General features: G+C 54.8%; 9 protein-coding genes across 9 annotated transcripts; 5 read left to right on the forward strand and 4 right to left on the reverse strand.

The window, feature by feature from the left end:
- Positions 1-1,542: 1,542 nt before the first annotated feature.
- Positions 1,543-1,941, reverse strand: DACRYDRAFT_17933 (uncharacterized protein; the record flags this gene model as incomplete). Its single annotated transcript, XM_040771318.1, has 1 exon — positions 1,543-1,941. The coding sequence occupies one exon, from the start codon at positions 1,939-1,941 to the stop codon at positions 1,543-1,545; it is 399 nt and encodes a 132-aa protein (XP_040625668.1).
- Positions 1,942-2,628: 687 nt separating this feature from the next.
- Positions 2,629-3,742, forward strand: DACRYDRAFT_118551 (uncharacterized protein; the record flags this gene model as incomplete). Its single annotated transcript, XM_040770604.1, has 2 exons — positions 2,629-3,017; positions 3,071-3,742. 2 exons carry the CDS (start codon positions 2,629-2,631, stop codon positions 3,705-3,707), a joined length of 1,026 nt encoding a protein of 341 aa, XP_040625669.1. The 3' UTR covers positions 3,708-3,742.
- A 73-nt stretch (positions 3,743-3,815) lies between these two features.
- On the reverse strand, positions 3,816-5,429 carry DACRYDRAFT_118552 (uncharacterized protein; the record flags this gene model as incomplete). The annotated part of the gene is made up of 7 exons (XM_040770605.1): positions 3,816-4,060; positions 4,111-4,417; positions 4,464-4,686; positions 4,737-4,879; positions 4,933-5,104; positions 5,157-5,354; positions 5,413-5,429. The coding sequence occupies 7 exons, from the start codon at positions 5,427-5,429 to the stop codon at positions 3,834-3,836; spliced, it is 1,287 nt and encodes a 428-aa protein (XP_040625670.1). The 3' UTR covers positions 3,816-3,833.
- A 563-nt stretch (positions 5,430-5,992) lies between these two features.
- Positions 5,993-7,139, reverse strand: DACRYDRAFT_96482 (zf-DHHC-domain-containing protein). Its single transcript, XM_040777375.1, has 4 exons — positions 6,866-7,139; positions 6,570-6,808; positions 6,237-6,518; positions 5,993-6,188 (listed from the first exon to the last, which is right to left on the reverse strand). Exons 1-4 carry the CDS (start codon positions 7,049-7,051, stop codon positions 6,032-6,034), a joined length of 864 nt encoding a protein of 287 aa, XP_040625671.1. The 5' UTR covers positions 7,052-7,139; the 3' UTR covers positions 5,993-6,031.
- Positions 7,140-8,128: 989 nt separating this feature from the next.
- On the forward strand, positions 8,129-11,773 carry DACRYDRAFT_57180 (glycoside hydrolase family 3 protein; the record flags this gene model as incomplete). The annotated part of the gene is given in 21 exon segments (XM_040775421.1): positions 8,129-8,283; positions 8,331-8,477; positions 8,526-8,602; positions 8,660-8,683; positions 8,733-8,899; positions 8,953-8,983; positions 9,031-9,157; positions 9,257-9,336; positions 9,349-9,386; positions 9,451-9,483; positions 9,546-9,720; positions 9,769-9,861; positions 9,960-10,129; positions 10,225-10,259; positions 10,325-10,387; positions 10,468-10,553; positions 10,603-10,621; positions 10,694-10,919; positions 11,027-11,188; positions 11,287-11,561; positions 11,623-11,773. The coding sequence occupies 21 exon segments, from the start codon at positions 8,129-8,131 to the stop codon at positions 11,771-11,773; spliced, it is 2,334 nt and encodes a 777-aa protein (XP_040625672.1).
- A 364-nt stretch (positions 11,774-12,137) lies between these two features.
- DACRYDRAFT_90842 (uncharacterized protein) lies at positions 12,138-14,179 on the forward strand (the record flags this gene model as incomplete). Its single annotated transcript, XM_040776976.1, has 6 exons — positions 12,138-12,215; positions 12,338-12,503; positions 12,560-13,166; positions 13,240-13,361; positions 13,497-13,884; positions 13,984-14,179. 6 exons carry the CDS (start codon positions 12,138-12,140, stop codon positions 14,177-14,179), a joined length of 1,557 nt encoding a protein of 518 aa, XP_040625673.1.
- Positions 14,180-14,516: 337 nt separating this feature from the next.
- DACRYDRAFT_83331 (uncharacterized protein) lies at positions 14,517-17,084 on the forward strand (the record flags this gene model as incomplete). Its single annotated transcript, XM_040776621.1, has 10 exons — positions 14,517-14,635; positions 14,694-14,914; positions 14,979-15,186; positions 15,240-15,251; positions 15,305-15,414; positions 15,461-15,539; positions 15,597-15,936; positions 15,990-16,243; positions 16,298-16,360; positions 16,410-17,084. Exons 1-10 carry the CDS (start codon positions 14,600-14,602, stop codon positions 17,082-17,084), a joined length of 1,998 nt encoding a protein of 665 aa, XP_040625674.1. The 5' UTR covers positions 14,517-14,599.
- A 180-nt stretch (positions 17,085-17,264) lies between these two features.
- DACRYDRAFT_110671 (uncharacterized protein) lies at positions 17,265-20,456 on the forward strand (the record flags this gene model as incomplete). Its single annotated transcript, XM_040769098.1, has 9 exons — positions 17,265-18,029; positions 18,093-18,175; positions 18,226-18,384; positions 18,440-18,541; positions 18,593-18,662; positions 18,725-19,218; positions 19,277-19,404; positions 19,465-19,588; positions 19,649-20,456. 9 exons carry the CDS (start codon positions 17,265-17,267, stop codon positions 20,454-20,456), a joined length of 2,733 nt encoding a protein of 910 aa, XP_040625675.1.
- Positions 20,457-20,658: 202 nt separating this feature from the next.
- DACRYDRAFT_118558 (uncharacterized protein) lies at positions 20,659-22,968 on the reverse strand. Its single transcript, XM_040770606.1, has 4 exons — positions 22,801-22,968; positions 22,610-22,755; positions 22,273-22,475; positions 20,659-22,222 (listed from the first exon to the last, which is right to left on the reverse strand). The coding sequence occupies exons 1-4, from the start codon at positions 22,917-22,919 to the stop codon at positions 20,906-20,908; spliced, it is 1,785 nt and encodes a 594-aa protein (XP_040625676.1). The 5' UTR covers positions 22,920-22,968; the 3' UTR covers positions 20,659-20,905.
- Between the last annotated feature and the right edge of the window lie 1,365 nt (positions 22,969-24,333).

Below are 24,333 nucleotides of genomic sequence, written 5' to 3' on the forward strand. Positions count from 1 at the left end.
TAGACTCTTGGCACTCTTAGGTGAGCAGACTTAGTCAGCCTGTGTTGCCCTAACACATTGATAGCAAGAATCTTCACAAAGATGTTGAGGATGCTGGCAAAGTGACTGATGGTTGGTTCCAGACTCATCTCCCAAGGTGCTAGCTGACCCACATATGCAGGTCAAATTTTGTCCACATCTGAAGGACAAGGACACAGACATGAAGGGAACCATGGCTACCATATCCACCTGTGACTGGTCACTGGACTTCATGGTTGGTCAAAAGCTGTGCCATGCAGCCCAGGAGGAGGACTGGCTGACCTGCACATGGGAGATCCATCCCTGGGTAGTGTTGCCTGAGCTGGATTTCACTAAAGAATAGCAAGAGATGCCTCATCCTTGTGTACTCAATGGCTGGGGAGTTGCTCCTGCTATGTAGTGGCCGCATTTGCAGTCTTGCAGATATGAGGTGTGTATTGCTCACAAGCTATGCACCCAAGTCAATTGCACAATAGGCATGGAAAGTAATCCAAAACAGGAAACTTGTAGGCATTCACATACAGGAACACTCTTCAATTACCTACATAGCTACTGAATGTATGAAAAGTATTCTTGAAGACCCTTCTTTCCTTGTGACACACAGTCACACATTCTTGAGCTCATTGAGAACTTGAGCAATGCCGTTCACACCCTCCTTAACACTGTCAAGCTGTTCTGACAAGAAATGGGGCTGGTATTTGACAAACTTGTCAGGGTGCCAGAGGAGGTGAAATGGCCTCAATTGCTGTTTGGTGGATTTGCCACAGCCATTCATGGCTGAGAAAACAAAAGTCTTGATGTCCTCCTCCTTCAGAGCATTGAGGTTGGCCACAGGGAAACACACTGGCCAAGGGCATTATTCAAACATAAGCTGGGCAGGTGCAGTTTGCAGAAGGTTGAGGAGTAGCTGCCAGGCAACATTGTATGCCAGAATAGAGACTGCTAAGGCATCCTGCAGCCTTGCACCACACTTGAGCATGTTGAGGAGAGATGCAGGTCAACAACCCAAAGTTGTCACTGGAGGCAGTGAACTGGCTGTATTGGTTATGCTGTTGCCATTGGTGGCTAGTGCTGCATGCCATGCAGAATGAGGCACCCTCCCCCTGTCTCATCCTATTCCCATTTCCACTACCATAGGCTCTAGGATGCTGGGTAAGTTCTCATGATGGGACATTGCAACAAAAATGTCTGGCGCACCTGCATGACCATTTGCTCCATCATTGCAACTGTTTTCATCTGGATCTCCCACCTTTCTTTCTTCCCCTTGTGTGCCTGTGAATCCCAAAGACAGAGCATGAGCATATGGTGAAGACAAAGGTCCAAAACCAACCCACCAGTCTGCATTCCCAGTTCCTCCTCTCGCAAGGCTCCTGATCTTATTCCCCCACCACCTTTCTGCCTTTGCAAGGCTGATTCATCACCACTGGTCCTGTTGCCTTTGTCTGTCTTTGCAGCCACAGGAGGCACATTATCTTGACAAGCCTTCTTGGTGGATGGGCATCCATCCAGCTGATGCTGGCCATGTCACCCATCCCCACTCCAGTCCTTCTCTTTACTTGTGTCCCATCTGCTACAAGTGGGGGTAGTTGTCCCACTTTCCTCCTCCTCTGGCACATCTCTGGCCCTCTTTACAGGGTGCATGCAGTGGCAGTCCTGATGTTCAGCGCAATCATTGTTGATGTCCACAACATTGACATCTCCTTCATAAAGATCTTCATTGCCCAGCAATATCTGGAATAGTGCATCAGAAAGAGTTCCTTCTGTTGTGATTCCCCCTTCATGGGGCTCTTGCACTCCTTTTGTGAAAAACTGCTCAGCTCTCTTGTGCAGCTCCCTTTGGGGCATGGCATTGCCTGGAGAGCCCATCTTCTTGAAGAGCTGCATGGTGCAGCTCAGAGCTGTCTCAATTTCATCATGATGCATGGTGGTGTGTGTTTGTAGGTCTTGAGCCTTGGTATTAGCATGAAGCAGTTTCTCTGTGAAAGGTCAGCAAACTGCAGGGTTTTGCTCCACCTCACTTCTCACAGGTGGCTGCTCCAGTGCTCCCTGTTGGGATGTATCTCCTTAGATAGTTGGATTTGTGCTGTAGTAGAGAACTGATTACTGTGAGTATGCTCCCTCACAGAGAAGAGGCCAAGCTCACATAGGAGAAGGTCAGGCTGGACCTTGAAGGTGCAGGCTTGAAGATAGGACTCAGTGAGCCAGATGTTCAGAAAATTGGAGGTAAAGGACAAGACACTGAGTATGGTTGGACATGAGAGAGGGTGTATAGATGCATAGAGGAGTGTGGTGGACTGATCCAGAGGCACTGACAGGCAAGATGCAAAGGGCAAAAATGGGCCAAGCAAGACCCAAAAGGAGGGTCTTGGTGGGTCGCTGCCAGAGGCATTTGTGCATGGGTGCATAATATCAACCTGTCGGTGATAAGGCAAAATAGTCGCGTAATGCCGACTGCGCATTTCTGTTCTCTTTCCGGTCGATAAGGCCAACTCATCTTGAGGGAATTGACCGGAGTTCGTCGTCAAACATGGTGTCCTCGCCGTCCTCGCCGATGAGCACTCAGCTGCTTCTACGCATTCACCACCGTTCTCTTCTTTGTCTATTGTCAAGATGTCTTCTTCAGCCCGTGTGACGGGCGCGCCAGAGCTGGACGCCTCGATCCTCTCGCTCCCTTTCCGGCCTCTCCCTGAGGGCGATGCCACCTGTACTATCTCACCTATCATCAACAGCTTCGTAACGCTCCAAGAGCCTATCGTGCTCTACCCCAGCCCGAATCCGCAAGCCTCCTTCCGCGCACCAAGCTTCGTCTTCCACATCGTGCACAAACCGACAGGAAAGAGCTTGCTGTACGATCTCGGGATTAGGTGGGACTTCGAGACTGCGTTTAGCGAGGACTACGTGAAGGTACTCCATGATCTGTGGCATACGAAGATTGTAGACGATGTTGGGAAGATATTGGAGAAGGGAGGTGTGGACCCCGCTAAGGTGCATGCATTGCTGTTCAGGCTCGTGGTCTTCCGTCTCCTGCTTCCTTGTACTGACGTGAATATAGCCACGAACACTGGGATCACACGGGTTACATAGCGCCATTTACTACTGCTGAGCTAGTAGGGGGGCCGCAAACCTTCGCAGCCGAAGCAAACCTGTCAGAGCAAGTCAAAGCCTCAGGCAAAACGCCTCGTATCGTCGACTTTTCCGGGCCCTCGATCCAGCCCGTGGGTGCTTTTGAACGCGCTTTCGACTACTTTGGAGACGGCTCGCTCTGGCTCATCCATACTCCCGGGCATACTCAGGACCATATGTCTGCGCTTGTGCGCGTTAGCTCCGCTCCGGACGCGCAGTGGGTTCTTGTTGGGGGCGATACGGCACACCATCCATGCCTGCTTTGCACGCACGCGAACCACGCACAGTATCAGCTCAAAGCTACGTTCCGCAATCCCTTGGCGGAGGCCGACGCGCCGGAGGTCAAGATGCACTTCGATGCGGATCTGGCGAGGGACAGTATCAAGCGCACGAAGCGGATGGAGGCGGAGGATAATATCATGTGTGTCATGGCGCATGAGTATGGGTATTGGAAGTATTGGAGGGGGAACGAGGAGGTCATGTTCCCTGGTTTGGGACTGAGCGAGTGGAAGAAGAGGGGACTGAAGGGGACCAGGGTGTATGATGTGACGGAATACGAGGAGTGAGCTGGAGACGGGTTCCAGATCTATTCTGAAATTTCTTAGGGGTTGAATTGAAGTCATTCGGTATACGACCTGTCAGATAGTGTGGATGCTGTCGAATGTATTTCCATTGATTGAATCCTGATGTTACTACAAGGACCAATGACTTAACAGCTCAAACCCGACGGGTGGAGCACACAAGTGCTGTTCTCCAGTGATGTCGACATCAGAGAAATGCCATGTAGCATCCGTCGTCCCCGCAGCAGTCAGGATATAGTAATTCTGAGCACCCGGTTGAGCAGTGCCGTGGATATTGGTCATCGTGATATTGGTGATATTCACCCCAGCGGTAGGGATACCAGTCGGGCCACCGTTGACTATTTCAACAGGTTTAGAACGCATCAAGAACGGGAACAGGAAGACGTACGATAATCCTGCTGAATATCGATCCCATAGTCGCTGATATTCGAGACCTGAATATTCTCATACGTGACATTATTGACCACCCCAGCCGTGCCGGAATTACACTTGATCCGCGCGCCGTTCTGGCTGTTCAGCACTTTGGAATTGCTGAAGACTACTCCGTCAACCGTGTTGTTGCTTTTGCCCCCAATGGAGCCGATCGAAAGTCCGTGCCCGCCTGAGCAGTACATGTTTGTCGCAACCAGCCCGCCGCCGGAGGTGATGGCGATGCAATCATCTTGGTTGTAGACGAGGTTATTCGTGATGAGCATCTTAGATCCATCAGCTTAGATCAATTGAGTCTACACGACCACTCACATCGGTCGAAGAGGCGACATCGAATCCATCGGTGTTATGCGCAGCCTCGAGCCCGTTCGTGGGTAATATGGTATATCCCTCCTTCATGTCGATCACAATGCCTTTCATGACCAACCCGAATGCGCCGGAGATGGAGAAAACATGGGTGGGCGCGTTCTTGATATACAGGTTCTTGATCACGCTGTTTCCAAAGAGCTTCGACCCAGTAAACATGTGATCTGGCCTGAATGAACGATTAAATACGCCATCAAGGATGAGAAGGTTCAGTTGTACTTCGGTACTCCGCCATTCGATCCGATGCCGTCCCACCAGGCTGGGCCGTTGCCATCCAGCACGGAACACGCAGCACCTTGCACAGTGATATTCGTACCTCCGATCTTGAGCAGATCGTACGAGGCGTTGGCCCACGTCCAGAACTGGAAGAGAATCAGTCGAGGGAACAGCATAGCACGACAGACACCAAGCCTACAGTCCGGCCCTCAAATGTAACAACGGTGTTCGCTTTCACCTTTGAGAGATCGAGAGTCGTGTTGGCCGGCACGGTGAGGTTCTGAATGTGCAGATCAGTGCACGACGAGACAGCAGTCGCAAGCTGCGAGTAAGCAGTCACGGTGCAAATGGGGTTGGTCGACGGAGTGGTTCTGAATTAACTTAAATAATTAGCGTTCGCATTTATGGATCACTGCAGCCTACGGCGTGGCAGGTTGAGGCACGTAGTTCTCAACCTCGAGCTCGAGCGTGTCCTGGACGACATCCAATTCGCTCTGCGGCCAAAGAGACGCGTCGCCGTATGTCTTGATACCGCACAGGATCGCGTCGATGTCAGAGGAAGAGACAGGGAATCCCTCGGCACGCTTGACCACATTCACTGCTGCCGTCAAGCGTAGGGAGCTCAAGAGAAGAAGAGGGAGAAGACGCGCGAATTTGAATGAGACTGATCCTGACAGACGAGACCGTAGATGTCATTTTGGGGCGGCATTTATAGCGTTTTTCCAAACTGCCAGTTGGCCAGAAGCGTGACAGAATCAATGTTCATTCGGGGTTACAGCTCTACCGAGCAGGAAGCATGAACAAGAATGCGAACTTGATACATCGTTGCAAGGAATCGCAGCAACCCCTGGTCAGGTGGTGCAGAAAAGCGCAACGCATGTTCAACCCCTGCAAGGCGAAAGGTAAAGAATCTCCGCGCCCCTATCCGGGCCGTGGACGGGCCGGAAAAGAAGTTGTGGATGTCATATGGTCATTATGAGGAAGTGCCGTGACGTGCATTAATCTTTCTTTTGCGGAGAAGTGGGATTCAATGCGGAGACTGGGTTGCACTCCAGGCACCGTTGATCGAAACACTCGACTGATGTCATCCTGGAATTGGAGAAATTACGGCTCTTTGATAGAGGAGGGTCGAATACTCAACTTTGCCAAGCGTTCATTCTGCACGTCAGGATCGGGTTCTGACTTGGATAGAAAAACGTCGTAGTCCAGGAGTGTATTAGGCTCAACAATCTTAAATAAGAAATCAGAAAATTAGGGATAGATCGTCAACCGCCAGTAAAATCGTTGTTCGTCTTCCTTCAATCATCGCTGTCCCAGTCCTCGCCTCGCCTCGGATCATATCCGTTTCCTCTCGTTTGGTCCGGAACAGGACCTCGTCGTTCTAGCTTGGCGACGAGCCGTTCAAGCATATGCTCGGCCTTGGGGTTCCGTGCGAATGATGTGCCGTGTCCTCTCCTAGACGTGTGTTAGCGAAAGCACCGGATTGTGGCCGAATACGCTCACCCTGTGAGATTATATTGCCCATTTTTGTTTTTACCTCCAAATGCGGAAATCCAGTTCTCCTTCAGACCTACATCGTACATTCGTATCCTCTTTCCAGCACTGCGCAGCGTCCGCCGCTGGTCATGATTCATGTAGTATTCATCCCACTTTGGCGGCGGAAGATTAGAGTTTGGATTGGGCCGTTGCTGGTCTTCGGGGGCATCGAAGGCGTACGGCTTGGGTGGTGGAAGGAAAGGGACGAGGATATAAGGGTGAAGCTGCTCCAGAGTGGTCTGGTTTGTTCTGGCGCAGATATGTCAGTATATGCGTCTCCGTGCGAAGCCGAGAACGTACGAAATCAGGTATGCGTGGTATGCTGCAAAACCAAACAGGCTCAGGCTGAATACAAAGCCCAGCATCGTCAGGATGGCGGCATGCAACAGCATGATCATTCCATCGCCCCCGAGTTCAAGCTCGAACTCGCGTGTGAAAATGAGCTTGTGCATCTGCGGTCCACCCAGAGTGAACGCGTTTAGCGCATAGAGAGTGCCGGAACAGAGGAAGAGGAAGAAGCATGGAAGAGTGCGCCAGCCCTGAATCATCATCCTCATTAAACGCCGCATCTTGCGGAATTCATCAAAATCACGTACGATGCAGGTGGCAAGCCACACACAGTGGTGGTCCATTTTTAGGTGACACCTGTTGCAGGAGCTACAATGATGGGTCCTTTCTGGCTTTCCAGCATCGCATATTCTACACCATCTTTCTTGCGGCGGTGGCGTCGGTTGCCTCAGCGGCGGAGGAGGCGGACCTCTCAAAAAGTCTGTGAGAGACATCTCTTCTTCCTCTTCTGGTCCTTGTATTGCAGTCGACGGGGGGACGGCCGGTACGGAAGGCGAGAATGATTCGTCTCGTGATCGATCGGCTCGTCGCGGCCTTCCGGGGTCACGAACGATACAGAGCAAGAAAAAGACATGACATAAAAGGAAAAGGGAAGATGATGCGAAGATTCGGCCCACAAGCCATCCTTGTGTTGCAAGACCGTGTTTTACCAAGATGGATGGTACCGAGATGAGTGACGGCTGTGGAATGAGGAAAAAGAATTCCAGTACTATCAGCAAGTCAGAACAATAGACGTAAAGGACATTCTGCACTGTGCTGACATAAGACAGGGAGTTGTGCAAGGAGCGACTTTGGTGGTGGAGAATCGTGTTGGGCACGAACTGGCTCGGCATCCGCTGCACCCGCCAGGCGCCGGTATCCAGCCAGAGGCTTGATCCTTGGAGGAAACAGCGGTATCGAGCGTAATCGTGTCCAAAATGCCGTCATCTTGTTTTGTTTTGTTTTGAATGAACAGAATCCAAAATACAAGTGGTCCAGGAAGGATATCGTAGTTCAGCGGGTAGCGAGTGTAATAGTCCAGAGTAAGTGTAACCAAGAGAGAAAGTGCGTTGGAAGCGCGTTTTGGATCGTGTTTTCACGTGGGATGGAAGGTGCTTCTGCACAGCCGTAGATTGACCTTGGAAACTGCATACATAGCTTCTTGAACACATCGACGTACTACTTGTGACTTCTTTGCCAGCCAACAACCGACAATGCTAATGCTTTGCTTGGGATGTATCTAATACCGTGCAGACATCGGAGATTGTTGCGTATATTATCACCTTGTTTGGCAACCGTCCTTTGTGCCTGGAGCTCCGGGAATTCGGCGCCAAAGGTCCGGGAGAATTCCACTTCTCCGCAGGCAACAATGAACTTTCATTACGTTGTTTCGGCATGTTTTCTGGCCCGAAGGCGAAAGATCCAGATGAGAACGCGTCTAGCTCTCCACCTGCGAACCTGCGAAGTCTTCTTCTATCCTAAGGGCATAAATACTGAACGATGAATCTCTGATCGTCATGTTGTGCCCAACAATGCTGGCAACGGTTCTTGGTTGTCTCGTCTGTGCTGCCCTGGGCAGTTTGGCGACTGATGAAATTCCCCTATACAAAGATCCGAATGCGCCTATTGATGCTCGTGTTACCGACTTGCTTGGACGCATGTCCGTCGAGGACAAGGTCTCTCAGCTGTACGTGTTTCACAAACGCGACACTTCATGTCTCAAATTCCCCAAAGCATCCAAGGCGACATCGACGGATGGATGAACATGTCCGATCCTTTAGACAACACCTTGGTGTACAACGCCACCGGACTGGTGGAGATGATGGCAACGAAGAGCGGCGTCATTTGGGCGGGGTATCAGATGCCGTACGAGAAATCGATGTGAGCCGATCGGACGGAATTGGTCGTTTGAAGGCTGACAAGAAGCAGCTTTGCGGTGACTGTTGGACACAAATACTTGATGGAGAATACTACTTTGGGAATTCCGGCTCTCATTCAGTCTGAAAGTGAGTTGTGCATCCCAAGCATCCCAAGCCTAGGTATAATAGCTCACGTTCAGCAAGGTCTGCACGGATTCACAAACAATGGTTAGATTTGTATTCCGGTTACTATAAGGGCATGCTAACAAAGACCCAGGAACGATCTTCCCCTCCTCGATCGGAATGGCTTGCAGCTTCAACACCGATCTGATGTACGAGGTTGCCAAAGCCATAGGGGGCGAGGCAGAAGGGCTAGGCTTCAGCATGCTCTTCGCTCCCGTTCTCGACCTCTCTCGAGAACTTCGCTGGGGCCGAGTAGAAGAGGTGATGATTACCGGCTATATGCGCTAAGGCTGGGGTCTGCTAACCTCCATCAGAACTACGGCGAGGACCCGTTCTTGACCGGAGGTGCACACTATCCCTGTTCATGTGAGGAGGTGCTCATCAACTACCAGAGATGGGCTACGCCTACGTGACCGGTCTCCAGGCGGGTACGAGGCGGAACGTCTCCTCTACCGCTTCTGCGCGGCTAGCCGCTACGTGCAAGCACTTTGCCGCCTTTGGCTCGCCTCAGGGGGGCCTGTGAGTCTTCCATCCCAACCCAATCCAATCCAATCCTGGACCCCAGGCTCTTCCTCCCGACCGACCGAGTGAATGACTGACGTACTGTGTCCGATACAGAAACCTAGCGCCCGTCTCCGGGGGAGAACGAGAGCTGCGCACGACATACCTGAAACCGTTTTATCGCGCTTGCGTGCAGGGTCAGGCCTGAGGGATCATGTCCGCCTATTCGTCCTATGATGGGATTCCCGTCAGTGGCAACTTGCCTCCTTAAGCTTGGTTGGCGTTTGCTCACGCAGACTGACTATGACTAGGCGGTGGCGAACTCCCACCTTCTGACGGAGATCGTACGTCCCAACACTCTTGATCCTCCAATCTGAACGAATACCCTGACACCTCACACCTCCAGCTGCGAGACGAATGGGACTATCAAGGGTTCGCGACGACCGACGCCGGGTCCGTAGACTTGCTCATAACAGAGCATGGCGTCGCATCCGACCGAGCGGCGGCCGCCAAGCTCGCACTCGAGAATGGGCTGAGCGGGGAGATGGGCGGGGGGAGCTATACTTATCTCACACTTCCTGGTTGGTCCCCCCTTCCCCGGGATGGGATGGTGAGCTGATGGAAGTCAGAGTCGATCGCGAACGGCTCAGTTGGTATCGGGTACTTGGACAAGGCTGTCAGTTATCTCCTCAAGACAAAGTTCGAACTGGGGTTATTCGAGAGTGCGCCCGCCTTCCCCTCCTCCCCCTTCCCACTGCCTCCCTGCCCCTCCCCCTCCCGCCAACGTTCCCAATCCCCATAACTAACCACCTTCATGCAGACCCCTACCCATACCCCGACTACGCAACCACGATCCGCACGCCCTCAACCCGTCACCTCCTTCACCAAATAGAGCGGGAATCCATCGTCCTCCTCAAAAACGACGGGGTGCTCCCCCTCCAGAAGGGGGGTTCGGTTGCGCTTATCGGCCCGAGTGCAGGGCAAGTTTTGGTACGTCTCGGTTCCTCCCAAGCACGCGGGCGACCTGAGGTTGAGGGTCGTAGTTTGGGTAAGCATGGACTTATGCTCGGGAAATCCGCTCTGAGGGGAATAGCGATTATGTATTCTTCAACGCCTCTCTGTATGTTATCGTTACCCATCTGCTTAGTGGGCGTAACTGATAGCTGACCAAATCCTGTGCGGTAGGAACGGCATCTCCCCCCTCCAAGGGCTGACCGATTTCCTCTCAGGGTCAAACACGACCATCAAGTAAGCCCTCCAATCCCCCCACCCCAAACGACGTCCGAACCACGCTGACGTTGTCTCTTCTGTTCTGCTGTTCTGGTTAGTTATGCAGAAGGCTGCAAGCTGTGGAGTAACGATGAGAGCGGGTTCCCGGCTGCGCTCGAGGCGGCGGAGCAGTCTGATGTCGCTGGTCCGCCTCTCCCCCCTCTCCCTTCCTCACATCTAACCCAACACCGCAGTTGTGGTAATCGGCACCTGGTGCGCCCTCCCCCTCCCCTCCTGTACTGCCCTAATGCCTAACGCCTAACGTCTAACGTCTCCCCGCCCTAGGTCAAGAGATCAAACCCTCCTCTGGCAAGGCCTCAACGCCACCACAGGGGAACACGTCGACCTCTCCTCCCTCTCCCTAGTCGGGGCGCAGCTCAGGCTCGTCCAAGCTGTGCGAAAGGTGGCGAGGAAGCTGGTCGTCGTGTTTGTGAGTGGGAAACCGGTGGCGGAACCTTGGGTTAAGGCGTGGGCGGAGGGGGTCGTGCAGCAGTTTTATCCTGGGGAACTTGTGCGTCCTCCCCCCCATAGACAAACTGACTGAACTGACTGACTGACTGGATTGGTGGGGTTGTGCTTGTGCTTGTGCTTGTGTGTGTGCTGGGGGCGCGGGTGTAGGGAGGCACAGCACTCGCCGAAGTCCTATACGGAGCGTATAACCCCTCTGGAAGACTGAGCGTCTCTGTCCCGCAGAACGTAGGGACTCTTCCGGCGTTCTGTAACTACCTCAAAGGGGGTAGACCGGTCGATCCCGGTTTCATAACTCCGAATGGGTCGCTGGTATGCCTTTCTGCAGCCGCAGGTTCTTGTATGGAGCTGATGCGTGCATTGGTTGCGTTGGTTGCGTGCGTTGATTGCGTTGGCGGGGTGGGCGGAAGGTCTTCGGGCACCAATACGTCCTCTCCACTCCCCTCCCTCTCTGGTCCTTCGGACACGGACTCTCCTACAGCACCTTCCATTACACCGCTCTCTCGCTCTCGCATTCCCAGCTGCAAGTTTCCGACACTCACACTCACCTGGGGGTAAACGTCACGCTCACTAATGTGGGCCCTTGGGAAGGGGCGGAAGTTGTACAGGTATATTTGGTAATAGGGGTGAGTGGGGTCGTCACCCCTAACCAAGAGTTAGCAGCATTCAGGAAAGCCTTTTTCGCGTGCGTCCCCCCCCTTTTTTCTTCCAAGAACAGGGCGCTTAACTTTGATTTGTTTGGCCAGGGTGGGGGAAACGCGTACCCTAAATTTGGAGATCAGGATGGAAGATCTTCCCATTTGGGTAAAGGGCTGGGTGTGGGAAAAAGGGGAGTATGTACTGAGGGCGGGGACGAGCAAGAATGTGTACTTGAATGCGAGTTTTGTTGTTGGGTAGATTGGACCAAGAGGGGGATGCTGGGGAGTCGGGTTTGGGGTGTTGGTGCGGGGTGGTATGCTATGGAAAGGTTGTATGTTAACATTGTTGGTCTGATAAGAGTCGTGTGAGCGCGTGACCCCATATAGCCTAGTTGTTTTCCGTGAAGATCCATCTGGCCGATGCAACGATCGCCAGAGTTAGAAGGTGAGACACTCCACGGGGAAGTGCACGTTCCTCGTCTTTCCAACCCCTATCAGTCAACGTCATCGTGTTATCATAGCCAGCCATGTCCCCCTCGACGGACGATATCCCTCAGCTCCCTCTTCCTCTCCCTCACCGTCACCCTCAACCTCTCCCTCAATCTGTCTCTGCTCACTGTATGATGTCAGACCAAGTTCTAGCTGGGATATTGGAACAGCTTGAGAGGCTTACCAAGCAGAACGAGGTGTTGACTGCAAAGGTATTCCCTTCCCTCCCTCCTTCCCCGCACTTTCCCCTCATCGTACATCGTGCTTCGGCTGACAAATCCAGGTGGACGCTCTTACTCAATTGCAAGCACAAGCACAACAACCCCACACTCAGTTACCAGGCCTATCTCCTGCTCTTGGACCGGTCGACACTGACCCTTCCCCTTCCTCTTCCTCTTCCCCTCCTACTCCTACTCCTGCCCCAAAGCCTCATCCATCCACTCCCCAGAGTACTAGTAAGAAATCAGACGATCTCTACCCTCACAGAGTTATCATAACCAGTACGTCCCCTTCCCTCCAACTAACACAACACCCAACACCCACTAACACCGCACAGCCTACCCAGACCAAACAGGTATCAAGCCACTCCCACTAACATGGGGCGCTCCCACCGCTCTCCAGCGGGGGCCCGTCCTCTGCTCGAGGCTGCCAAACAACATCAAACTGCGCAATTCGATCGGCGCGCATTCCGGGTCTTACGCAACCTATCGCGCTCTCGCAATCGCCCTCCGCACCCTATCCCCGACGCACATACCTGATTATTCGCTCACCCAGCCCCCTGTGGATATCCCGCCTCAACCCGCTTGGTCGGAGAAGGGGAAGATCGTATCCCTCGACCCGTGGGGTCATCTAGCTCCTCAAGTATTCTCGGAACTTATCAACTCAGGGCTGGATATAAGGCCGTCGATCGCGGTCACAAAGGCGCATATAAAGCTGAGCGAGATAGATGATGCTGTTCGGGCTGGAAGGATAGAGGTGGACGGGAAGATCGTACGACGTTGTAGGCCGGTGGAGCCGCTCACGCTGGACCAGGAGGGGGAGGGGGAGGGGGAGGGGAAGGGGAAGGGTAGGGGGATGGGGGATCCGGGGGTGGAGCTGGACGTCTCTAAGGCTGCGGTAGAGCCCGTATGGTTCCTACCAGGCGTAGCAGCCAGGTTCGGCATGTGAGTCCTCTCCCAGGTGGTGCTATGCACTGCTTACTCTTACTGATCTGTACGTGTGCGTGTGTGTGTGCAGAACGGAACAGCTCTTGAGGAGAGCGTTATTTGAGGATACGGGGGGGATGTATCCTGAGCTAATTACGAGGCCGGATATTAAGGTGTTTCTACCCCCTATTGGGGGGTTGACGGTGTATATCTGTGCGTGTGCCTCTTTGGTGTTTACTCACTTGCTGACTTTCGGCGCTGTTACTGTTACTGTTGATGTTGCTGTCGCTGCTATTGCTGTTGGTACGATATTACCCCCGTCGGTTCACCTTCCCCTTCCCCGCGTAGTCGGCCCCCCCGCATACCTCTCCGACCCCTCCAAAGAGCTCACCCTACGCATACACGACGAATGCAACGGCTCCGACGTCTTCGGCTCCGACATCTGCAGCTGCAAGCCCTATCTCATATACGCGATCGAGGAATGCGTGCGTACAGCCCAACGCGGGGGGGTCGGGCTTGTAGTCTATTTCCGGAAAGAGGGTAGAGCGTTGGGGGAAGTGACGAAGTATCTTGTCTACAACCTGAGGAAGAGAGAGGGAGATAGGGCGGAGAGGTATTTTGAGAGTACGGAGAGTGTGGCTGGGGTGAGGGATATGAGGTTTCAGAGGCTTATGCCGGATGTGCTACATTGGTTGGGAGTTAGGAAGGTGGATAATATGATTTCGATGAGTGATATGTGAGTGCCGCCTTCCTCCTTCCTCCCTCTTCCTTTCCCTCCTCCACTTCCACTCCCACTACCCCTTCCTCCTATCGCGTTCCAGCTAACAACATCCAGGAAATACGAAGCCATCATCTCATCCTCGATACCCATCCTCCACCGGTCGGACCTCCCCCAGCATCTAGTGCCGGGAGACTCGAGGGTAGAGATAGACGCGAAGATCGCGGCTGGGTATTGGAGTAGGAGATGTGTGAGGTGGGAGGATTTGGGGGGGGTTAGGGGGAGGGGGTGGGAGGGGGAGGGGGAGGGTTAATTGTACTAGTATTATGTATTACTGGACTTCAACTGTTTGTAAGGTGTATCAAAGTTGTTGGAGAGTTGTAATACTAGGGTTTTGCTTTTTGGGGTGTCGTGTGAGGGGAAATGGGATCTGACGTAGCCGGCTTCTAGAGCGATTTGCTGGATTCTAAATTCACGAATCTGCACACTGCACACTGCACACTGGACGCAGTCGATTCTCTAATAATATTGTGATAAATAGATTATGTGGACAGAGAAGTGTTGAACGGAACAATCGTTTATTACTCACGCGCCTCCACCGGGCCGAGATAGGGCCATCAATTACTTGCTTTCGTACCACCACTATCTTCTTCTTCCTCTTCATCCCTTCCTTACCTTCACTTCATATCTTTGCATCTAGCTACGGCAAGACGACGTCCGTTTTATAGGCAGGATGACTACTAGCCAGACGTATGGCGCTTCTCTCCCCGTGCGTCCCAGCCCCACCTCACACCCACTCACACCCACACCCACACCCCCACTCACAGGACCAATTCCAAACCATCTCCTCCCACCTCCTTACCCACCTCTCCCTGCTCGCCGACACACGCGAGCTGATCCGAGAACGGGCGGCTCTGGAGCGAGAGTACGCTACCAAGCTTAGGGATCTGGGGTATAAGGCTGCTGGTAAGAGGGGGAAAAGGGCGAGTGCGTTGGTCGTGGGGGAGGTGCCTAGTCGGGCGTGGAACGAGGGGGCGATTAAGGCTCAGTAAGCACTCACCTTTGGTGGTGTGGGTGTTGGGGTGGGTGTGGCTGATGCGGTGATACGGTAGTACGTTCGACACGGCGTACCAGGTCTTCCTCGCTTCCCTCGAGAACACAGCTCGGGATCATATAACCCTCGCGGACACGCTCGACTCGGAGATCGTTGCTGGGCTTGCGCTGCTCGAGAAACGGAAAGAGGAGCTGAGGAAGGTCGAGGTGAGGAATTATCAGACGCTGTTGGAGGAGAGGGATGGGATATATGATGTGAGGATTAAGGTGCGTTCTTGCGTTCTCTTTTTATGGGGGATGGGAGCTGAACTTGGGTGTAGGCGAAGCAGAAAGTGCGTGTTGGAAGTGTGTTGCATAGTGGGAGATGTTGGCTCATACGTTGTAGTACGATGATGCGTGCATCGCGGTTGAGAACTCGCGTAGGAAACAGGAGGTGGGCAGGCATTCGGCAGACAAGTTTGACGCGTTGACGGATGAGATGAACACGGCGAAGAAGTGGGTCTGTCGCTTGCTTAGAAGCGTAATGCTCACCCTGTCTTAGCGGGTACCTGGTGTCTATTGCTGTCTCTAACAAGGAAAAGGACAAGTACTTTGAGGAGGACTTGCCGGTGTACCAAGATGTTTGTATACCCCTCCTTCTCTCGTCGAATCCGCTGCTGACACCCTCCACGCCACAGCTACTGCAAGACCTCCAAACCTCGCTCACAGACCGACTCACCATCATCCTCAAACGCAGTACTCAGCTACACCTCGAGCACATCCAGCATATAACAACACACCAAGCCTCGAACAAAAAAGCGCTCGAGTCCGTCAATCCCGCAACCGACCAGAACTTGTTTATACAGTACAACCAGCGCCCGTTTTCCCTCCCCCAGGACTGGGCTTTCGACCCCTGCGCGAGCCATTATGATACTCCGGAGGTGGGGCTGGACCCGCAGCCGAAGATCTACTTGCAGAACAGGCTGGCGAACTCTAGGGGGAAGATCGCGAATGTCAAACCCGAAGCGGAGGCGAAGCGTGCGCTCTCCCCCTTCTCTATGCGTGCCCCGTACTCACAGATCGGATCATAGAACGCGAACTTGCCTCTCTGCAGAAAGTGCTCGTCAAGTACCGCGAGCAGCCAAAGACGGGCGACGCGGAAGAAGTAGCGCGTCAGATCGCCGAGGCTTCACACCAGCTGGCGATGCTCACTACGAGCGTGACGACGCTAGAAGCGGAGATCGCGTGTATTAGCGCTGCGCTGGGAGGGGACGAGGGCGGGGGGAAACCGCATACCTGGAAGAGCTCGAGTTTTTCAATCCCGACCGCTTGCGCGTACTGTGATGTGCGCATCCTTCTCTGTTGGCGGGGTGTTGATCGCTCATCCTATACCTGGTAGACGTCCATCTGGGGCCTGAGCAAGCAGGGCAAGACGTGCAAAGCCTGTGGGATATCCGTTCATGTGAGTCCTCCCGCCCTCCTGGAGCTCGCGCTCCCTAACCTCTACGCAGAACAAATGCGAGCTCAGTGTTCCCGCGACCTGCGGCGACCCCAACGTCAGCATCAAGAAATCCGACACGGTGCGGAGCAAGTCCGGCACAGGCACTGGCACGCCCGCTCGAACCCGGGCGTCATCTAACGCTTCCCTCGCTTCTAGCTCCTCTGTTCCATCTCTCACGACCTCAATATCCAAGACGACTTCCATAGGGAAAGAGAAGCCCTCATCCCCCAGTACGCCTACGGCCTCGGCCTCAGCCTCGGGGGGAGGGAACCAGCAGGCAAAGGTCATATTCACTTTCCCCGGATCGGCAGCGCACGAGCTCGCCGTGTCCGAAGGGGACACCGTGACCGTCCTTGACCCAGACGACGGGACCGGCTGGGTAGAAGTCCGCTCTTCCTCTGGCTCGGGACTCGTCCCTGCTTCGTACCTGAAGATACTCCCTCCTTCTAACGGGACAAAAAGACGTGCTCCCGCTCCCCCGCCACCTAAGCCCCGGGGGATGGGACCGAAGAAGGTCAAGGCGCTGTTTGATTACCAGGGACAGACGGGGGAGGAGCTGGACCTGGAGGAAGGGAGGGTGTATGAGCTTGCTGATGGGGGGGATAAGGATCCTGGTTGGTGGGAAGTGAAGAGCGGGGGGAGGAAGGGGCTTGTACCTGCTAATTATGTCGAGTTGGTTAAGTAGATTGTTGAGAAAGTAAAGAAATATTAAGAGAATGTTGAATGTATGTTGTATGTTATTATTCCGGATAAACTTGCGGAAGCGATGGAGCACGCGTTGTCCGTGTATTCCGTTTCAACAAAGTGCTAGCATTTCTCATGCGAATTACTTGTTTAGTTTATCATCATCTCCTACGAAATACCCATGTCACGACACTCAGCACTCGACAACGTCCAGTTTCACTCGGGGAAGGGGACGTCCTTCTCTCCTCTCGACCACGACATGGACAGGGAGATGGAGATGGAGATGGAGATGGAGGACGAGCCCCTCTCGGACGACACAGATGCACAGTCGATATCCCTCTCTACTCCACCTCGCTCGCCTACTCAACCGCGCTCGGGAAGACCGAGCTCGACACTTGTACGTCCTGAGCCTGGGACGGGAGGGACGGGGACAGGCGCGTTCTTTAGGGAGCCATCGCCTGATCCTGTTTTGCGACAGGAGATGGAGGACGAGGAGGAAGATGGGGAGGGAGGGAGAGAAGTACAGAGGGAGAGGCAAAGGGAGAGGGAGAGGGATACGGATAGAGAAGTACCATGGTCACCAGAGTCTGACGCTCTCCCTTCAGCGACATCCCAATCCCGTCTGCTCGACTCCCCACGCACTCCCTCCTCTGCTCGTGCCCTCCGCTCCCCAGCGTCCCAGCAACCCAGGACACCGCTCTCCTCCCGCCTCTCGCACATCCTCACCGGCTCCCCCTCAGTAGCGACCATGCTCGTCCCCCGACCTCGGCCCGCCAGCCTCCCGCTCGCATATACGAAGGGCGAGCTCATCCTCGGTGTTATCGTCATCGATTTCAATCATCTTGTTGGGCCGAAAGTCGAGTTTGCAGTCCCGCCTAGTGTGGGAGCGGACGAGGAGATGTGTGGTATACTCCCGTTTTTGGCGTTGCCTGATGGGGCGCATTTGGTATGCCCGTGCTCGTGCTTCGGTGGGATTTGAGAGCTGACACTTGTACTTGGGGTTGTGCAGAGTAGTGAGGACTATTGTTATTTCCACTTGTCGTCAACACACGTCTCTCCCGACGGGACACCGCAGACCGTATTCGGGATCTCGTACGCTCTTTCCCTACATCCCACCTCTACTAAGGCTGAAGAGTGTTTAGTTGCAACCGCCAGATCCAGACGTCCCAGCTCACGAAGAAAGCCGCAGACGTCACCCGCAGCACGGTGCAGAAAGCGGTTGTCGTCCTCGCTTCCAAGCCCATATTCGGGCCCATACGGGACAAGCTAGGCGTTGTCACCCGGGCTTTTTTTAACCAACTGTGAGTGCGGTCGGGCCGGGAGCTTCGAGTTGAAGCGTGGGCTGAAATGGATCAGGGACTTTGGCCAGACGGAGATCTTGGTGGAGTTCTACAAGAGCTTGGAGGGGAACCTTACTGGCCAGCTAACGGAGAGCGCACTGTACATGGGGACGAGTCTGTGAGTCCGCTGTTCTACTCTCGGAGGAAGGCAGGTGCTTATCGTGGACAGGCGGGAGCTGGTCCACAAGTTCAGGCATAAGACGTTGGTCCTCCTCAAGATGCTTATGTTGCAGCGCAAGGTGCGTCCACATAGACTCGACTCTGGAAGTGAGAGCTAAGCATATGGGTATTTGTGCGGCAGATCATGTTCTTCGGCCAACCAGTAGAGACCCTCTGCACCTACCAATACTCGCTCGTCTCCCTCATCCCCGGCCTCCTGGACCACCTCGCCGACTGCGCGACTCCCTTCCACGACAGGCGAGAAAACGACCACGACCGGCCCTCCGAGCTGCGGACATCTGACCGGCTCTCCCTCCTCCGCTACCTCGGCCTACCCCTCAACGTCTTCGGGAAGAACGCTTTCTTCCAGCCTTACCTCCCTCTCCAGGAAGTGGACATGCTTCGCTCCGCATCGTCCTACCTCTGCGGGACGACGAACAACATCGTCACCCAGCAGCGAGATAGCAAGCCTGACCTGCTCATCAATATCGAGAGCATGGCCTTTGAGTTTGCGGACCAGAAGCTAGAGAGGAGCGTGCTCCTCACCCCGGCGGACAGGAAATGGATGGACGAGATCGTGCGGAGCGTGCAGGAGACGTGGGTGGAAGAGGACCCCAGCCGGCCGAGCGGGATGCAGTGCGTCCCTCTTGCCTCGCTCCTGATACACGCAGAGTGCTGATTGCTAACTGGTCAGGTTCCTGGGGAGCGACGACTTCCTTCGATCAAAGTTTGAGGACTATATCTGCTCGGCGCTGTCTGCGATCAAGTATGCAGACTTCCTCGCCAAGGGGGCCAAGAACGACGTGATGATTTCCGGTGCTCGTGAGTCCCTCTCCACAGTGCCAATGTGACAATGTGCTAATGCGGCTACTCGTGCTGTAGCAAGCCCTGCGGAGGTGACACAGCGGTTTGGGGAATCGTTCATCGCCGGGTTTAGGCAGACGAGGTGTGGTCAGCTCTGGGACCGTACGACCGATCCGGTGTTATTCGACATCTGCGAGCCGCGGTACGTCTGCCTTCAACTTCCTCTCATCCCATTTCCGTCCGAACTGAAATGATGACTCAGGCATCCGTGTGATACCACCCCCTCACTAGCGGCGGATATCGGCCTCCGGCTTACTGAGGGTTTACATGAGCTCAATCTCGAGGAACGGATGGCCCCTGCGCGGGAAGCGCTCAATACCGCCTGGACCTCGGGGCTCAAGGCGGCCGAAGGGCTGCAGGCAAATATAGCCGCTGGGCTGCAGTCACGATTTGGGTCTTCGGGGTCTGGGACTGACTTGCCTGCTGGGGGTCAGCAGACGCAACAGTCGCAGCAACAACAGCAGCAGCCACAACAGCAGGGGACACCTCGGCCCGGTACAGGGCTGAGGCAACTGAGCCTCGTGCGAGAAGGTCTGGCACCCGCTTTCCAGCAAGGGGCAAGCGTGGCAACGGAAGGCGCCAAAGGGGTAGCAGGTGTCGTAGGCGGGTGGGGGAGCTTCCTCGCTGGCAGGGTAGGCGCGTTCGCGGGGGGTGTACAAACGCCCACTACGCCGACTGCGCCCACCCCTGTTACTCCTGTTGCAGGGAAGCAGGGTGCGGCGAAAGGGTATTTCTGGGAAAGGAGGTCGACTGATGGACTGGCTGCTGGTTCCCCTGCGGGCGGGGGTACGGGCTTGCTGGGTGTGGGGGGAACTCCGAGCGGGCGGGCGAGTATGGATATGCCGAGGGAGATGAAGGAGGGAAGACCGTCTAGCGGAGAAGGAGCTAGTGTGAGCACGGGGAGCAGCTGGAGCTGGTTAAGCCGCGCGAGCTCGGGTAGCGGGACGAGCGTAGGAGGCTCGGAGAGCAAAGAGGAGACACTGGGTCTGCCTGTTGAGAAGGCCAGCTAACGGACATTGTGTTGGATGTGTAGAGTGCACGACGTCTGAGAAGAGCCAGCATATTGTCAGCAGTTATTGTCAGGCAGTGTTGTATACTACGAGAATATATCCCCTCTCGACGAGAGTAACACCTGAGCTTATTATAGCTGTAGTGCTATGGGCGTATGGTGGTTATCCAGAAATAAACCACCATAGTCATTCCAACAAACCACGAATTATGCCAACCAGCAGAGTCCAGTAATACCCCAACCTAGCTATGCATACAACATCCACCCTCCCAACAGAGAAATGCGCAAAAGCAAAGAAAAAAAAATGCTGAAAACGAGTGTAGTCCGAGTGTCTGAAGCAGAACATTTTTAGGCAGAGAATGTAAGAATAGAAATTGTCCGTTTCCGCTGATCGAGTAATGCAGCAAATCAAATCAGTCCACCCCTCTCAACCTCCACAAAGGCCAACAACTACCTCTTCTCCCTTAACATCCTCACCCTACTCCTGCTCCCCGCCGCTCCCTCAATCTGGTCATACCTCGGGGGCAGCTCCACTACCCCTCCCGCTGGCTGCCCGCTCCCTTCACCGGTAGGCGCCCGGCCCCCATCAAGATGCTGTACGATGGTCGGGCTCTCAGGCTGCGGATCTGAAAGGGAACGGTAGTGCCCCGTGCCGCTGATCACAGTAGCAGGATATGCGGACGTAGGGGAGACATAGGCGTCCGTGCCTGACGTAGGGGAGAGAGGGGAGCGCACGCTAAAGGCTACAGACCGACGGCGGTCCTCAGCTTGCTGGGCTAGGATAGAAGCTCGTTCGCGCTGCTTTGGTGTCATCTGCCCCGTCCCGGCAGCCCCGGCAGCGGCGACGCCCCCGAGCCCAGCAGCCCCTGCCAAGCCAGCAAGAGCAGCTTCGGTCTGCCGTCCCCAGTTCCCACTCGGGCCCCACGGTTCCTGTACGACTCCAGAGCTTGCCCCTCCCGCCGCGGGGTCATCAGAATACCTCGTATACCCCCCTCCTCCCCCTATCAGACTCTCTCGTTCCCCGGAAGCCTCAGTGTCCACCCTGCTCCCCAGACTTCCGGAGGCGCCCCGTATGTGGCCTTGTCTGGCAGCAGCTGCTGGGGGGACGCCTAGGGCTGGCGTTGCCGTGAGAGGTGAGGGGGGGATGTTTGCGTGTCCCTGTGTCGGTGTGTGCGGGGCACTATGCACCGAACCTTGCGGAGGTGGCCAGACGCCTTCTTCCCTAAAGATACTACCTGACGAGCTCGCTTCCCTCCTCGCTGCCGCTTGGGCAGGAACTGGCGGATAGGGATACGCTGTCCCCGGACCGGCAGGAGGGGGGATATGCGCCTGTTGAGTGTAGGGCGACGCCGGCACCAGAGGGGTCGCAGCAGCCATATAACTCCCCGTGCTCATGCTCCCCGAAGGCGAGTGGCTCACAGCGCTATTCAGCGTCGCCTCGTGACTCGGTGGCGCCAGTCCTCCGACCACGCCGTACTCGTAGGGTCCTGGAGTTGTCCTCCCCACCCCTGGACCAAGGTTCTGCTGGGTCATCTCCTCCTCATCCGTGTCGTACATCTCTCCTTCGAGCTGCATGTCCCGCCTGCGCCTGGTATAAGGCAGCGAGGCGAGCGCGGAGGCACGCCGCCGGATACGCCAGAAGATGAAGAGGAGGATGGCTAGCCCTGCTAGGGCACCGATGACGACGCCGACGATAGCGCCGGGGGAGGACATGGGGTTGTGTGCGGGCTCGGCGGGGCCGATGTTGAGCGTTGTCGGGATGGGGATCTACGGGGATATGAGCATGAGATGGGACAGGTGGTGGTGAGGGGACGCACAGTCGTACTCTGCCCATTTATCTCGGTGGTTACGAGCGTGTAGGTCTGCCAGTAGCTGCTTCCCCCCGAGACGGTTGCGCCTGTGGGGATGGAACTGAAGCTTGGGGTGGGCGTGACGAAGAGATTGTTACCGGTGCTGCCTGTGCTGCTGGACGTGCCGCTCGAGGACCCGGAAGAGGAGGTGGTGCTGCCAGAAGTTGTTGCTGATGAAGTGGAAATGGATGTTGTAGAGTCAGATGCGGTCGTGGTGGTCGTTGTTGTCGTGAGAGAAGAAGAAGACGTTGTGTCAGCTGCTGGCTTGCTCAGCCCGTCACAGGGTAAGAGAAGAGGGACTCACAGGTAGTGCTACTGTCGCTCGTAGAGGTGGTGGATGAGCTTGTAGGGGTGGAAGTGGTAGAAGTAGTGGTTGCCGTAGTGGTAGTGGTTGTGGAAGTAGTATCGGTAGAGGTTGTAGAATCAGTCGTGCTCGCCGTTGTATCCGATCTGCAAAAATGAGTACCCCTTGGACAAGGAGGAAAGAGGACGCACGAAGAGGACGAGCTGGTGGGGGTGGTCGTGTCCGTTGAGGTGTCGGTTAACTGCCGACCGGACGCGCCTCCCGAGGGCGAGAGAGGGTTGCTCGACGTGGGTGTTGTTGGGAGGGACATAGTTGAGGACGGCGACGAGGAGGAGGAGGGAGGGTCGGACGACGACGACGGGGGGGAAGGGGAGGAGAGGGAGGAGGAGGAGGAGGAGGAGGAAAGGGAAGGTGAGGCTGAAGTGGTGTCAGTCGATGTCAGGGCTTGGCTTGACGCAGAAGAATCGGAAATTGTCGACGAGGCGGGTGAGGTCGACGTCGACGCCAGTTTGTGATTATGTTATTGGTGATAATAACTCTTTATGATAGTCAAGAAAGTAAAAAGAGAAATTGAAATGTAGAAATGGCGAAATGGTGAACGTATGGAACTGTGATGGAGATGGGAAGAGGTGGGCAGAACAGGCGCTTGTTAGGCAGTGCCTATCTTGTCCATTGCACATGAGGCAGTCCCAGGTCAAGTCTACCGAGTCTGACGAGTCTTAATTTGCGCAAGAATCAACTAAATGAAATGGTCAATCAAAGTACAATGATGCAATGAGGTCCACATGAGGCAGAGCCTTCCATCCTTCCGTTCAACTCACCTTCTCCGGCTGTTGTAGGATGCGCTCGAACAATATTTGTATGGCCTTGTCCAGTTTTCCAATGAAGTAAATTGACTCACCCTGTAAATATTCAATAATTCCTGGTTATGTGATGAAGTGACTCCTCCGAAGAGAACGGACGACGCCTGTGTGCCGTCAGACCATCGGTGCGTCACGGGCGCTTGGCAACTCTATCACGACCCTGATGACCAAGTTTATGTTCTTCCTCTTTTCCCGGTCACCGCCTTTTGTTCCAAAATCAGAAAAGTACGTCGACTCGATAGCAGTACCACACGGACCAAAGGAAAAACAACACACGCCGGGAGGACGTACAACATTAATATTTTTACGCCGGAGCAACCGGTACCGCGTGAAATCTTCTCCGACAGACCGGAGTTTCCTTCTTCCTCGTGCATTTTCACGCCCAAGAATGCAAGTACTGCTGGCAACTGATTGGCGTCCCGCCGGGATATCCCGCTTGTTGTTGCTGACGAAGGGCGCAGCGAGTCTCTCTATCTGCGAGATGTGCACAATCCTCTGTCCTCATGCACAACCAGGTGGCACAGAGCGCAGAGCGTAAACACCTCCCATGAGCTAATCCGTTTTGCCCGTCCCACCACTTCTTGATCTTACGAGCACTGTCCCAACCTCCAGGACGCCGACCACCAAGCGCAACGGTTGTTCTCTGCCGACCCCGGTTCTCGGGTGCTCACTCGCCGGCTCGGCACTCGGTTCTCAGCTCTCGGCACTTGTCTCGGGCCGTTAGTGCTCGTGCTTGTCCAAGTGCCGACGGCCGGTTGTGCCCGGCTGAGCAGTTGTTGCTGATGCTGTTCAGGTGCTGGGCTCGTGCTCCGGGTATGAGGACTTGGGACGCACGATCCAAATGTTCAACTTGGGGTTACA

Source organism: Dacryopinax primogenitus (genome assembly GCF_000292625.1).
Source record: "Dacryopinax primogenitus strain DJM-731 SS1 chromosome Unknown DACRYscaffold_18, whole genome shotgun sequence".
Taxonomy (NCBI): domain Eukaryota; kingdom Fungi; phylum Basidiomycota; class Dacrymycetes; order Dacrymycetales; family Dacrymycetaceae; genus Dacryopinax; species Dacryopinax primogenitus.